Here is a 16,259-nt window from a genome sequence, read left to right as displayed (position 1 = left end):
ATTGCAAATAGTATATAGCACACGTCTCTTTGTAATAGCAATTTATAACAGTCGGGGTGACTCGGGGGGGGGGGTGCAAAAAAAAAAAAACAGAGGACAACATTATACTGTAAAGTGTAGACATATACAGTGATCATACAGTTCCAAGTATGTATCCATTGTGTAAAATGTGCACGGTGACACCCTAGGCTCTGTGGAAATACAAGATGAGATCTGTGTCCTGAAGGAATTTAGATCTAGTAGGGAGAAAAATATTCTTCCCGGGAGCTTATTTACAATTTAAGGCAATAACTAAATGCTACTGGTTTCAGTGAAGGGAAAGATCAATATGGAAATCTGTAGAAAGAGGCAGGAAGGGTATATTCTATTCCAGGCTGAGGAAAAGGTGATGTTGCAGTTCATGAATATTGTGCTACAGATGCTGAAAGGGGGGAGGCCATAATTTGCAGGTGGGAGTAGAACCTGGGTTGATGGCAGTGAAGCATTTAGGATGTATGTTGAGGAATGGTGGAAGATAAAATAATGTTGATTAGTTAGGAATGGCTATGTAACTCATTTTGGGTGAGTGGGGAAGAGGAGAAAATGAATCCTTAATACTGTATCTTACAAGCCTTTAGGAATCTAAATGAAAACGAGTCAGTTTCTTCTACATAGATGAACACAATAAACTTCCCCTCAAAGTTAAAGTGAATACAGTGGAAAACAAATATCCTTCCCTTCAAAGTTAGTTTAAAATGAATATAGTGGAGAACAATTAGAGAAACTCTAATAAAGTAGCTTAGTTTCCACAATTACAGTTTTCTGTGATGATGGAAATCACTTCATTCTGTAAGGTCTTTGAAATGAAAATAAATCATATTTTCTGCAACTTTACAATGTTTATATTTGAAGTGAGAGATCAAGAGTAAGTGAGCCCTCTACACAGAAGGAATAAGGTACACATCAATTTAAATATTACTTGTTTCATTTCCTTAACTGGTAAGACTTTATTTCCAGTGGTTGCTATATGTGTATGAGTGCTAGAATTCTCCTGGGAATTAAGAAAACCACAGATTAAAAAAAAAAAAGAAAGAAAGAAAACCACAGATTTCTAGGCCTTTGCCACGGTCATTAATTTAAAATGCAAACACTATAGTTTAATAAAAGACCCTCCATGTTCAAGCTCATTGTGTCTTCAAAGTCATTTCATGCTCACCATAATCTGGCCGTAGAGCTTCACACTGAATTTCTCACACATGCCAAGTTCTAACCCACCTTAGAATCTCTGCCTAAGTTTTGTTTTCCATCTGGATTTTTTTCTCTCTCATCCTGGCATCTCTGGTTCCTTCCCAACATTCAAGTTTCTGCTGAAACGGCATTACTTCAGACAGATTCCCCTCAAAACAGCACCCTAATTTTCTACCTTACCCCCTTATTTGTCTAGTTCATAATAGTTAAAAACAGTATTTTATTGATATTAAGTAAATGTGTCTCTCAGAATATAAGCTTCAGGAGGGAAGTTACATATCTTATTCAGAAGGACAATGTTTGGAACATAGTAGGCACTAAATAAATAATTGCTGAATGAAAGATGAACGCTGGTGAGCCAATGGAAAGCGGCAAAGAGCTTCAGAGTAGCAAGCAGTAGTTGATATACTGAAAAGAAATGTATCACAAACCTACAGGTGAATAAAATGAAAATATGTAATCATCTATATTGCATGAAAGAAAGCTCTGTGGTACACAAGGACAGTAAGAATACTTGGGAATATTACTAACTTTAGTGGTTCCAATATTGGTCATTCTGGCTGTAAACTCTGGGTCTGTCACTTACTAGCTGGATAATATTAGCTAGGTTTCAACAAGTTATTTTTCTTACCTTCAGTTTTCTCTGTAAAAAACAGTAATACTATCAAAACATTGAGCTTTAAATCAAATATGTAAAGCTCTTAGTCTAGTGTCTGACAACAAACAAAAAAACCTCTCAGTAAAGGTTAATTATATACTGGATAAGGCTTTCTCTTAAGATGCTTAAAATCTGCAAAGCAAGAGATCTCGCGCCAAGAGTTCCGTTGATATTCTTCTGCTAACACCAAACTATAGACAAGTGGGCATCCCCTTGATCTCTTTACAATATTTTCACTCTAACATATGGAGATAGCACTTGAACAGTTTTACTTACTCTCAATCTCTCACTTCAAATATAAACATTGTAAAGTTGCAGAAAATATGATTTATTTTCATTTCAAAAAGACATTGTCTTTTATAGACAATGTCAATTATAGAATTGAACATCAATTCACTACTGATGTTGCCCTCTTTCTTACCTTTCTGTCGAGCACTTCCTTTACTATTAATAGGAAGTTATTCTCCCACAAACTCCCTATTCATCCTTATAGTCTTGCTTTTAAACCCCAAGCTCTCTGTGAAGATTTTCTTGGGACTGACACCACCACCACTGCATAGAACTTATTAACCTGTCTTGCCTGTTATCTGGACCTTGGACATACTTTTTATGTTACATTTACTGTAATAAATTGTAATTTTCCTGGGGTCTTGTCTCTTCCACTAGACTGTGAGCCCTAAGTGGCATTCACTCCTGTAACTCCAGCATTCATTTAGTACTTTTCTCAACATACAAGAAGCGCACGGCTGGCTGCTGAAGCACAACTGCGTCTTGATCGCCTTTGCTTAGCGCTGACTTTAAATGACGTCTCCTAACCTCCCGCAGGGGATTCCCTGGTGGCTCAGACCGTAAAGCGTCTGCCCGCATGAGGGAGACCCGGGTTCGACCCCCAGGTCGGGAAGATCCCCTGGAGAAAGAAATGGCAACCCACTCCAGTGCTCTTCTTGCCTAGAAAATTCCATGGATGGAGGAGCCTGGTGGGCTACAGTCCATGGGGACTCGGACACGACTGAGCGACTTTTCACTTCGCTTTACTTTTCACAACCTTCCCCATATGTAAAAAGGGAATTGATAATTTGAACACGGTTGTTACTAGGAGTCCATGAGATAGTAACAGGAAGGATCCTAGCGTGCTGTCCGCATATCGTCGGGGCTTGGTGACCGAGGTTCAGGGAGGAAATACTTTCTTCAACACTGGCTGGGGAAGGAGAGATCGCGAGACCCCCGGAGAAGGCGAGTTCCACTGCGCAGGTGCACGCAAGAGAGGGCGGGGTGCTCACTCCTCGGGCTCCTGTGTAGTTCCGGGGGCCTGTTTGCCGTTCCTGGGGCAGGCGGCCGTCGCCGAGCTGACGTCATCGGCGTGCGCTGCCACGTCTGCTCAGCTCTGCGGTAATGGAGGCTGAGGATGAGTGCTGACGGGGCCGGCCTCTGCCTCTAGCTTTGGCTTTGGCTCTGACTCTGGTACTGACTTGGGGTCTGGGTCTGGCAGCCCGAAGCCGGGACACCTTTTCTCGACTCTCCGGGAGGAGACAACCCACAGACAAGCAACTGGTTTGCAGCGCCTCAACGTGGGCTGGGAGTTCTGTTGCTTGGGGTCTATCTGTAAAACCGCCGCCTCCTCCCAGGGATCCCGCCCCGCTGGCCTGGCCTCCTCCATGCGTGAGTATTTCCGAGCTGCCGCGCTGTCCGATTGTCCCGGGCCTGCTTCGGCCCTCCAGGTTGCGCGGCGGGGACCGCCTTGTCGTCCCCTCATAGAGGCCAGTCTGTTGAAGTATGTGTTCTCTCGCTGCTCACCTTCCACCACCCCATCCCCTCGCCTTCTTGCGTCCCAGTTTTTTGCTCTACACTTTTCTTTTCTTTTGCTCGTTAATTGAGCAAGGACCAGCTGCCCTTACATCCAGCGGTTTGAATGCTTTGTCTCACCTGGCGTTTGTTAGTCTGCAGCCGAGAGCTGTTAGGAATAGGGAACAGAATATCTGCTGTAACGTTTTGAAAACCAGGGTTTTTCCACGGTGTCATTCTTCAGTTTTTAAGTTGTATTGTTCAGGAAGCAGATTCTTGGTATTCATATTGACAGAACCATAATTTTTCCATAGATTAATGAAAACAGTTTCTTTTTACTGAGGGTCTTTATGTATTACTTTTAATCCTGCAGTTTCAGTAATTTCTAAACGATTTTACATCAGTTTTTCTGGAGTGGGCATCCCCTTGATCTCTTTACAATATTTTCACTCTAACATATGGAGATAGCACTTGAACAGTTTTACTTTTTTTTTTTTTACTGTGCTGGGTCTTACCTGCAGCCTGTGGAATCTAGTTGCCTGACCAGGGATTGAACCCAGGCCACCCGCATTGGGAGCAGAGTCTTAGCCACTGGACTATCAGGGAAGTCCCCCAGTTTTACTTTTAAAGAGTTAAAAGACCTTCTGATGTACTTTTTTAACCCATCTATGTCAGTTCTGACCACCGCCTCTGTAGGACAAGGAATGCTTTTTTTTCCTGATTCAGAAACAGACTCAGGTTAAATGCCTCAGAGTCAGGTAATAAATGATAGTAGCTGATCTCAGAATCTAGATACTCTGATAACATAAGCTAGCATTTTGGACAGTGCTGATTCTCTTGTATTTCAAGGGCCTTAATGTGAAATACGTCTGTGTTGGAACTGTATATATTCAGTGTTTCTTGTAAACTGATGGTAAAATCTTTCATGTAGAACAAGTCTGCTGATGAAAGACACAAATGTGATTTACCTAATGCTAAACAAAGCTTGGAACTTAGGCTTCTGACCCACTGTAGTCTTGAGTAGTCCTTTCATTAGAATGAAGTCAGTGATAGACATTGGGAGCATTCTTTTACATGGTCTGCTTACTCAGTTTTTCTGGTTGTTTTGTTACATTGCCTACTTTAAAGATAGCAAACTAATATTTAAATGTCTCTTTTTGTTCAGCGCTGAAACAGGCTGACACCCATTAACCTGGGTTGCAACTATAGGTGGCACTGGAAGCAGACTGGTTCCCGGACATGCCCGGTGGAAGGAGGGGCCCTAGTCGGCAGCAGCTAAGCCGTTCAGCTTTACCTTCTTTACAGACTTTGGTTGGAGGGGGCTGTGGCAATGGAACAGGCCTGAGGAACAGGTAAAGAAGAAATAAGACAAACAATTTGTAATATTCTATGATTAGTAAGGCTAATACAGAAGTCATCATACTATTCAGATATTTGCTTATCAGGATTATTTTTTGACACTGAAGTAGAAACCCTGACCCTAAAAACTGGAAGCTGAGTATTTCAGAATACTTTGGAGGTAGAAAGTTGTGATGCCCACAGAATAAGAAAAAGGCTGATTCATACTTACGGCCAGTAATCCAAATTCTAGTTGTCATCTTTTTTTTGGCTATTAAAAGAAGGTGGAAGTGAATTACAGTTCAAGATGAATGTGATGATTTACTTTCTAGGATTCTTTTTCAAGGAGGCCAAATTAAAGCTATTAGTTAACATGAGATCCTAAAATTGTCATATCCCAACAGGGGTCTTAAAAATTACTTTGTTCCAAAAGTTGAAATGAATAAACTTATCAGCTCTAGCCTAAACATCTTAAGATTTGTGTCGTATTGCATGAGAATAAAGAATTTTATTTTCTTAATGGAAATATATCTCTGTTCCTAATTTTCAAAAGTTAGGATGAATTATTTTTAAAATTATCCTGAATAATTTATCAGGAGGTTCGATCATGTCGCAGTAGAAAGATGGTTTTTACTAGATTGTTTGGTCAAGATAATTTTTTTTTTTACCTATTTCCTATCTGAATAGCGTTTTCTCTGGCCTGGATTCTAATGTTCACAGCTAGCAGTCAGTACTACTCTTGTCTTTTTAGGCTCTCCTGATGTTATTTGTTTACCTCTTTCTTTCTGACCTTCCACCCCAAGCTCTACTCAAGTCTTCAGAGTCAGTTCTGGTCTTGTCATTTCAGTGGGGCTCTCCCTGAAGTTCCAGTTTGAAGGGATTTTTCCAGTCTCTGATTCTCATTATATTAATTTTCAATCCAAATTTTGTATCTACATATGTGGACAGAGTACTTGTATTTTATTCTAGAGTAATACTTTTACTCTCCTGTTCTTGTAAATTTCCTCATTTTAAAAATGATAATACTTTCTGTTTCATAAATACTTTCTGCTTGGAAATAAATGAAGTAGTAAATTGAAGTAACTTTTAAAAACTTTACTCTGAATTTTCCAAAATTTCTACAAATAGCACATTTTTTTTTTAATAAAGAAAAATTTTAAAATGAGGATATATGAAAATGCTCTTAAGGAAAGGTGCTATCCAACATAGAGACTGAGATGAAGGATGTTTCCTATTTGAAGTTCATGGCTTAATTTTACTAATATGTACTGACTACTTATTTAGTGATTCAGTGCTTTCAAATTGCCGTAGAAAATTATAGCTGTGCCTATCTTGGCTTTCAGGGTTTTTGTTAGGATTGCCTTGATTCTCATTTAACATATATTTCAACTTTCCTCCTTTAACATATATTTCTTTAACAATTAATTGGAATGGTGGGGAGAAGGACTTATTTTTCAACAGATTAGAATAAAGTGAAAAATAACAATTGCTCATGGTTTGAAGTCACTGAAACTGTTATTGAGGGGTTATTTTGTGACATTTTTACCTAAAGGGGTTATTTGGGAAGAAGACAGTTCTGTGTTTCTTTTTCTTTTTTTTCCCCTGATTTTATTTATTTATTTTTTTTAATTGAAGGGTAATTGCTTTACAGAATTTTGTTCTTTTCTGCCAAATATCAACATAAATCAGCCATAGGTATACATATATCCCCTCTCTTTTGAACCTCTCTCCCACTCCCTCCCGTCCCACCCCTCTAGGTTGATACAGAGCCCCTGTTTGAGTTCCCTGAGACATACAGCAAATTCCAGTTGGCTATCTGTTTTACAGATGGTGTTGTAAGTTTCCATGTTACTGTCTCCATACATCTCACCCTCTCCTTCCTCCTTCTTGCTCCCCATTGTCCATAAGTCTGTTCTCTTATGTCTGTTTCTTCAATACTGCCCTGCAAATAAATTCATTGGTACTATCTTTCTAGATTCCATATATATGCATTTATATACCATATTTATCTTTCTCTTTCTGATTTACTGTGTGTGTTTCTCGATGGGAAAGAAGCAGACTGGAATAGGTTGTTTTGTAAGACATGGGGAAAGGGTATAAAAAGTGTGGATAAAACCAGTGTTAAATAGCCTACAATATAGTTTGAGGAGGTGTGTTTCTAAAGAAAAGCAATGTCCACATGTGGAGAACTCATGGAGTGTCTGTATTGAGGAGAGAAATAAGTAATTGCTTGAGTTTTGGATGATGTATTTGATTCTGCAAAGCAGAGATCAGCTGAAAAAAACGTTTGCCCCGGTTAGATGTTTATGATCTGTTTGGTGAAATTAAACTTGAGAATGTCAAAAGAGCTAGTTTGGTGACACAATCAAAATTGATATCCATCCTGTCCTGCTTTCCACCTGTGGGGAGCAGGAATTTGTTCTTGGAACTATGTGCTTAGATGATTGCCTTCTAAAGAAGGAGAATATACTGTGAACTTCTAAGTGTTCTGCTGCTGCTGCTGCTGCTAAGTCGCTTCAGTCATGTCTGACTCTGTGTGACCCCATAGACGGCAGCCCACCAGGCTCCCCCGTCCCTGGGAGTTTCAAGGCAAGAACACTGGAGTGGGTTGCCATTTCCTTCTCCAATTCTGAGTTTTCTAGAGATCTTTTAGTTGAGGGAGACTCTTACTTGAGAAGGACTAAGAGTGATTTTGTTTTGTTTTGTTCTTGCATACTTAGTTAATGTCACCTGAGCATGTTCAGATGATCACTGCTTTCTCTGTCCCTTTTAGTTCTTTTTTATTCCTTTAAATTTTTCTTGACTTACCTGTTTTCTTACCTAAAATCTGCTGCTTGCTAGTTCCATAAAGGCTAGTCTTAGGTCTGCTGTGTTAACTCTTTCCTGCATACAAGGACAAAATGGAGTTCAGCATGATTCATATTGTTTGCACAGACAGTTTAGGGACAGTAAGCCACTCTTATTATTTAGAGAAACTTTTGTGTCAGTGGGGGAAACTATTTACCAGTTAAGTTCCCAGATGCCAGTCTAGTAGCCAGTCCTTCCTACAAATTGTTACACTGAACACCTGCTTTGCTCTCAAGAGTCTGGAATTTTGTTAGTGCTAGCTAAAGAGTGTTTACGAGGTGAGGCAGGCCTCCAGTAAAAACGCTGCTTGCTTAGTAATGAACCTCCCTGGTAATAGGACTTTACACATGTTGTCATAACTAGTTGCTAAACTAGTTAAGTGCATCCTATATGTCTCCACTGAGAAACCCTTGGAAGTTTGCACTTGGTTTCCTCCAGACTTTGCTTTGTTACCTTTTCCATCTGCTGGTTTTGGTTTGTATCCTTCTGCTGTTACAAATTGTAGCTGTGAACACCACTACATGCCTGGTCCTCTGAGTCCTCCTAGCAAATCATCAACTTAGGCATGATTTTTGGGACTGCAGCCCTGTTTGAAAGAGAATATTCAGTGTACATTGAGAAAATTTCTTTAAAGAGAATCTTTTCCAACCCTTGTATTGTAGATGAAGAGACTGAGGCTTAGGGATATAAAGTTATTGTCTCAAAAACCACAATTGGGGGACTTCCCTCATGGTCCAGTAGTTAAAAATCTGCCTTCCAGTGCTCGCTTCGGCAGCACATATACTAAAATTGGAACGATACAGAGAAGATTAGCATGGCCCCTGCGCAAAGATGACACGTAAATTCGTGAAGCGTTCCATATTTTTAATTAGCCTCCAACTAATAAAAATAATTGAAAAAAAGAAATCTGCCTTCCAAAAACAGAGGACATGGCTTCGATCCCTGGTCAGGGAACTGAGATCTCATGTACTCCAGGGCACCTAAGCACGCACACTTCAACAAAGACCCAGCATAGCCAAAAACAAACAAAAACAACAAAAAACCCACAACTGGTTAATGGGAAATCTGGGACTGGAACTCTCCCACATTGTATCTCAAACCTTTGTGTCACTTTGCTTTTCTTGAATCTATTTTATATTCTTTCAGAGGAACAATGCTTTTAACTTTTCTTAAGTGATTTGTCTCTAAAGTTTCTCAAATTTTTCTCTAATTAATTTTCTGAGATGTATTGACTAAGTCTGTTTATTTTAGCTCTTTTTTGTTTGTTTTTGGTTTTAAAATGCTTTGATCATATACCCTTTCAAATTTTCAATGTATGCAAGTACTTTCCTCTTTTCTTCTGATGCTCTGGATCACTTTATTTGATGTTTGTCTCTGTCTTTTGGCTTGAAGTATAATAGTCAAGTTTGTATAGGATATCACAAATACAGATCTTTAAGAAAAAATTTTTTTAACTGACAAAGCAAGAGACTTTATTGGGAAGGGGTGCCCAGGTGGAGAGCAGCAAGGTGAGGGAAGCCCAGAGAACTGCTCTGCCGTGTGGCTTGCAGGCTCAGGGTTAGCTTTCCAGGTTGTCTCTGGCCAGTCATCTTGCTCTGCCCATATTTGGTCTGACTCAGAGTACTTTCTGGTGGCACACTCCATTCTTCAGCCAAGATGGATACTAGCATGAAGGTTTCTGGGACGTTAGAGGACATACTAGGAACTGGCATCTCCTTCCTCCTTTCGGCCCTTCCCAAATTCTTCCAGTTAGTTTTCAGCAGCAGTACTATTTTCCTTATTGGGATTTCCTGTTATGAGACAACTCATGTAAGCAGTTATTATTATGCCAAGGTGGGTGGTTTCAGTCAATGGTTCCCTAACATCTTGATTTCTGATTACAAGTGGCTTACTGCCCAGCAGGGGTGAAAATATTTCAATGTTAAATGATAAATGTGATAAGGGAACTAGGGACCAAATTTTAATGGGCATTCAGATGAGTGGCACTTCTCCAAATAGAGGAGAGAAGGATTGAGTGAATCCTTTTTTTTAAAAAAGTTTTTTGGAGAGTAGTTGATTTACAAAGTTGTGTTAATTTCTGCTGTACAGCAAAGTGAATCAGTTCTATATACACATATATCCACTCCATAGCCATATAGATCATTATAGAGTATTGAGTAGAGTTTCCAGTGGTGTACAGTAGGTCCTTATTAGTTAATTCTTTTATAAATAGTAGTGTATATATGTCAATCCTAATTTCCCAATTCTCCCTCCCCTACACTTCCCCCCGACAGCCATGTTTGTTTTCTACATCTGTGGTTTTATTTCTGTTTTGTAAATAAGTTCATTTATAGCTTTTTAAGATTCCACATATAAGCTCTCTTATCATACAATACTTGTTTTTCTTTTTTTTTTTTTTTTTAAGACTTGTCTTTTCTCTGACTTATGATAATCTCTGGGTCTGTTCATGTTGTTGCAAATAGTATTATTTCATTTTCTTTTTTTGTGGCTGAGTAGTATCCCATGGTATTTATGTGCTACATCTTCTTTATCCATTCCTCTGTCGGTGGACATTTAATTGCTTCCATATCTTGGCTGTTGTAAATGGTGCTGCACTGAGCATTGGGATGCTTGTATCTTTTTGGATTATGGTTTTCTCTGGATATATGTCCTGGAGTGGGATTGCTGGATCATATGGTAGTTTCACAGATATAGATCTTTTGTACTTTGTTTTGAATATTTTTCTTGAAGCCCGGAGTGTTAATAACTTTGTTAATGGCAGAAGCACATTAGTCTGCTTTATTTAGGAAAATTCTATGAAAACCATTTTAACCTTTAAATCATAACAAATAGTTTAGCATATACTTTTGACTGAACAGGAATAGGAAATTTTATTTGTTCTAGAGAATATTTAGCTTGTTCTAGAGTAGAGACTCTTCAGAATTTTTTTCCGTTATTTTGTGATTAAATGGAGTGAGGGAGTAGAATAGTTGCTGGCATTAATTCTCTCCAGTCAAGTCTACCAACTTGAACAATTCCAGAGAGAATCTTTCATGTCTTATTCTTTCTGAATAGCGCTTCCTGGAGTTGCATAGTGCTGTGGCTCAGCTCCCAGAACAGATCAGAGGGCATTGGTGTATTAATGATTAATTTATAATTCAGCAGATGAGGTTTTGAGACCTACTGGTAGATCACAACCCACTCCTTGGTAAGCTTGCTCTATTGCAATGTACTCTGAGATTGAGGGGAAGAAACTTAAAAAATTTTTTCCAACCCTCACCCATGCCTGTTCTTCCCTTCTAGCTCTCTTCCCTTCTAGTTTCTTCCATGGTATTCTTAACTATTCAGAATGGTTCAGAATGAGCAGAGTTTATAGTTCATGAGTCACTTTAAGTGCTGTCAGTGTCACATCCTGATGCTAGAATTCTATATTTGGAAATTTTAGAGTAGAATGTTAACACTAATATTATTCCCTCTTTAGAATCTTCTTTGGAAATAGCCAAATGAAGCCTCTTTTCCTTGTTCTATTAACAGCATAGACCCTTAGATCTCTCACTGTTCACAGGCATACAGATAATGGGAAATTTAATTCTTTAGCCTTATCTTATCATTTTAGATAGTCCAGCTAGTTGTGACCTATAAGAGAGTGTAAAAGAAAGAATAAGATAGGGATTAAAATTTCTACATTTTAATCTGTGTTTTGAGAGATCTCCCTCTTTTTCATGACTATATTGGTCTACTGTCTTCTCAACCTAAAGGTATATAATTGCAGTGAACTAGGAGAAGTACTGTCTCTATCCTTAAGATTATGATGATAGACAGAAAGATGTATACAAAATGAAAAAATTATATAACAATTTTTTGAAAATTGAACAATTGAGGAGTGCAATAAAGGCATTGTTTAGGTGTAATAGTGGCACGTAGGAGAGATGAATTGATTTTGATTGAGTCAGTAATCTTTTAAAGGTTTTATTTGTTTATTTAAAACAGTCTCGAAAAATTTTCTCTGTAAATGTATATGTGAAGGGTTAAGGAAGGTGGTTTTGGAGGACATTGCTGGTAAAAGGAATATTGTGTACAAAGCATATATATATATTCACAGATAGCAAATAGCATGGGTAGTGTTTAGGGTGCGTGTGGAGGAGTGATAAGAGATGAGACTAGTCTGTTAAGCAGAGAACCTCATAGGAATAAACATATTTGGGTATTATGCTACTAGCAGTAGAGAACATTGAAGAATTTTAGGCAAGAGAGTATACTATCAAGTTTCACTTTAGAAAGATGTTTAAAGGCAGGTTGGAGGATTTGGTGAAAATAGACTTGAATTTAGAGGGATTACTACAGTAGTTCAGGTGAAAAATGGCAACTCCTTGAACTAAGGCTATGTGTTTAAGAGAGGAGAGTGCAATTTGGAAAAAGATTTATGAAGTGGAGTATATATGATTTAGAGAGAGATTTAGAGAAGAAGATTCCTTATATGACTCACAGGCTTCTGATTTGGGCAGCTAACTGGGTGGGCCATAGACTATGATCAGGATTTTAGGAAGAGAAACACAGAGATGTCCAGTAGACAGCTTGATGACGTGGATCTAAAATGCAGCAGTGAGCTTTATGGAGAGAAATTTTAGCTTTCAGCATGTAGGAGATAGCGGAAGCCATGACCATGTATTACATGACTGAGAGAGTGTTGTAGAGGGAAAAGAGAAGAGCGAAAGGTCCCAGAGTAGAGTCTTGAGGAAGGCCAACTATTAAAAGTGTAGGTGACTAAGGAAGCAGGACTCCTTTGTGCTCTTTGACACTGAAAGGTGTCACCATTTGATTTAACTGTAGTTTTCTCTTTTCAGGAATGGTAGTGCTATTGGCCTTCCGGTCCCACCTATCACAGCCTTAATTACCCCAGGTCCTGTTCGTCACTGCCAAATTCCTGATTTGCCTGTGGATGGGAGCCTGCTCTTTGAATTTCTGTTTTTCATCTACTTGCTGGTTGCTCTTTTCATTCAGTACATCAACATCTATAAAACAGTGTGGTGGTATCCTTATAATCATCCTGCCTCTTGTACTTCATTGGTAAGTCTTAGTAGGCCTCTAAGTTCTTCATGTTACTTAGCCAAGAAACTAGTTGGAAAACTTTCATGTAGAAATTATTTTTATTGGAATAAAATGTTTTTATATTAAAGCACAGATTACTTTCATAATGTAATATCATAAAATTGTTAAATATCTGGCTTTGGTCCATAACCAGAGATAGTAAAAATATAAATGAAAATATGGAAAACATTTAAGTAATTTATTATAACAGTATCACAAAAAGGTTTTGATATTTAGCTTTTTCTACATCCAAGGTGGATGTGATCTGTCCCTGATTACCAGAAAGAGAAAAGAACATAGGGAAACATAAAAGAGAGTGTTTTCATTTAGACCGGGTTCATATCGTTTTGACATGTATCTGCTCCTAACTGTAAGAGAAGCTGGACAATATAGCCCCTTAGCTGGGTTCATTAACTGTGGATAAAATTGGGTTTTGTTACAAATATAAAATAGAGGCAAGAACTAGCTATCTCTGCTGAAGTACATCAAAATATATTGTAGGTTTCTTCTGCCATCTTTCCAGTTTTTAGGAACACTGTGGTAATGTTCCAGTTCAGGGTAGTCAGGTGACCTGATAGTTAAGTGGTTGGCAATGGCAGATTTGGATGGCTGATAGAGACGTGCTGTAGGAGAAAGACTATTGTCCTGGTAGATTATATGTGTCTAAGACTTCTAAATGATTAGAAAATCTCCCTGGTCTGGTGAACATAGTAAATGTGGACCAAAATATTCAAGACTGTATGAGAAGGAAATAAACAATTTTATTTTAAATATTTGTATTACTTGGTTGCTCCTAAAATTAACTGTTAAGAATTTTCTTTCCGTATTGACTGTCTCTCTGCTTAATACCAGGTGAAGAAAAGTTTAGTTTCTTTAAGAATTATAATGATTTAGTGCCAAATAATACGCTTTTTTAAAATAGTTTTTTTTTTTTCCTACCTGGATTATGAGTTTATTGAGTATAGGAACCCTACTTTATTCATCCTTCTTTGGCCATGGTGTTACAGAATGAGAAGGTTGGATTAGATGATCTTAAGTCTTCTTCCACTATGTAGTTCTATAATCTAAGTACCTGTATCATAACAGTGACATTGACAAATACTTCTTAATATATTTACTATGCTATTTGCAAGTATTATTTATTTGTTCTAAAAACAGGTAGGTATTATTCTATGATTCCCATTTTATAAATGAGAAATATGAAACCTAGAGATTATGAAACTGGCTTGAAATCACATGTGATCAAGTGAGCACTCAAATCCAGATCTATCTGCTATGCTCTGCTCCCTGTATTTATTCTTTATTTACTCCGTGAGTACTGTTGGTTAGTTCATTATACTGTTTCCACCTTGACATCCTATGGAAACTTCTCACTTACTGAATTTTCAGGTTAATCACAGAACTCTTCCCAGTCAACTTCTGACAACTTCCCAGTCATTTTCTGACAAGGGTTCTTGTAAAAGTCCATTACATATGTTGCCTTGGAATGAAGGGAGCCAGGCCCGTTACAATTGGGAAACTGCTGACTCTAGAATTACACTTCCTTTGCTGCGACTCACACCACCACGAGGGGCCTTTTACCCTGCCCCTCTCCCCACTTCACTCAGTTTTTGTGGTGCCTGGTGGCTGGCAGATACTAAATCGAGTAAGTTCAGTTATCAGAAAGTTTGGGCATGTAGTTTTTAGCTTTCCAGTCTCTACAGTAGAGGAAGGCACACTTAAAGGAGAGTGTCATGTGAACTGGCAAACTTAGCTGTCACGTGTGATGCTTGATCACACAAAGCTTAAAATTTAATTGTGGAACTATAAGTAGCATATGTGGAATAGCAAATAAGATTTTAGCTCATGAATCTGAGGGCCTGCATCAGTGAACTGTTAAAGATGAATGAACTGCCAGAGATCTGATTCCTTCGTGCCACTGAAGGAATTCAAGCCTAGCCCATAACAGCTTGACTGGGACACTCGCCATGGGATTTACATTTCAGCTAGTGATTTATCTCTTTTAAGCTTTCTTCCATTAGGCATGCCTGACTCAGATGCTTGTCAGATTTATATGTTAGGTTTTCCTTTTTCCTTTTCAAGATCTTAATAATTATCAGAAAGAAAACGTGGGCACCTGAATATGTAAAATATCATTCTAACTATCAAACAATTATCTGAGTGAGTCTTAACCCTAAGAAAAATACACACTAGTAGTAGTATAGGGAGTTATTCAGAATATTCAGGATTGGAGTGCTCTGATTAATCAAATATTCTGGTTTGTAAAGGTTAACCAAATGTAAATTACTATTTTTCAATGATTTAGAATATAAGTGTGTTTAACAATGAAATACCCTAGGCACTTAAATTTTTTTTATAATAAAAATGTCTTAGATGGACTGGTGAAACATATAAATAAGACCCCCAGACATTAGCTAGGGGATGTAGTAAATTTGCTTGCATTATTTTAAAGGAGTAGGATGAGCACGGAGGAGTCTCAAGAGGGGATAAATAATTGTTAGGATCTAAACACTTCCCTGGTGACTCAGATGGTAAAGCATCTGCCTACAATGCGGGAGACCTGGGTTCGATCCTTGGGTTGGGAAGATCCCCTGGAGAAGGAAATGGCAACCCACTCCAGTACTCTTGCCTGGAAAATCCCATGGATGGAGGAGCCTGGTAGGCTACAATCCATGGGGTCGCAGAGAATCGAACATGACTGAGTGACTTCACTTTCTTTCTTTCTAAACACTTAGAGATAGAGAAAAGGAAATAGTGTGAGAAGCAGTAAGCTATTCATTCTCTTGGCATTCTGACTGCTTTACCTTTAAAATGTATCCCAGATCTGAAAACTCCCAATTGCTGCCGACCCTGTTTGAGTGATCATGTTTTCTCACCTGAATTTAAAGCAATAGCTTCTTAACTGATCTTTCCCCAATACAGTATATTTTCCACACAGCAATCAGTGTGAGAATTTTAAAATACAAATAGAATCATGGCACCTTTTGCCTGAAACACTCCTATAACTCCCCCTTAGGAAAAAAAAAGTAAACTCAGTCTTTATTGCTCATTACCTCATTTCAGCCTTCTTACTGATTTTGAGACATACCAGTCGTATATTTTCCTGCCTTAGAGCTATGTGATTACTTTTTCCCTGCCTGGAGTGCTCAACACCTGATCTTCTCTTGACTGGTGCATTTTTGTCATTCAGCTGTCAGCCTAAATGCTGCCTTCAGCCAAATGCTGCCTTCCTAGAGATATCCTTCCTAATTACCAGTTTAAATTGGTTCTACACTTCCCTTCCCAGTCATTATTTTTTTTTTTTTCTTACCAGCAGCATAACTTTTTGAAATGCTTTCGC

At 38.4% G+C, this 16,259-nt stretch overlaps 1 protein-coding gene and 1 non-coding gene across 2 annotated transcripts in view; both read left to right on the top strand.

The window, feature by feature from the left end:
* Positions 1–3,246: 3,246 nt before the first annotated feature.
* The window catches only part of TMEM39A (transmembrane protein 39A), a 28,788-nt gene continuing 15,775 nt past the window's right edge, over positions 3,247–16,259 (top strand). The window contains exons 1-3 of the mRNA XM_065943461.1: positions 3,247–3,544; positions 4,833–5,019; positions 12,676–12,898. Of these exons, the coding sequence (XP_065799533.1) occupies positions 4,907–5,019; positions 12,676–12,898 (336 nt within the window). The 5' untranslated portion in view covers positions 3,247–3,544; positions 4,833–4,906. The remainder of the gene's footprint in view (positions 3,545–4,832; positions 5,020–12,675; positions 12,899–16,259) is intronic.
* Positions 8,612–8,718, top strand: LOC136173820 (U6 spliceosomal RNA). The gene has a single exon (XR_010664300.1). It is a non-coding gene; the product is annotated as a U6 spliceosomal RNA (small nuclear RNA).

The sequence above is a fragment of the Muntiacus reevesi genome, chromosome 8 (genome assembly GCF_963930625.1).
Source record: "Muntiacus reevesi chromosome 8, mMunRee1.1, whole genome shotgun sequence".
Lineage (NCBI taxonomy): Eukaryota > Metazoa > Chordata > Mammalia > Artiodactyla > Cervidae > Muntiacus > Muntiacus reevesi.
This window is presented reverse-complemented; position numbering and strand designations above follow the sequence as displayed.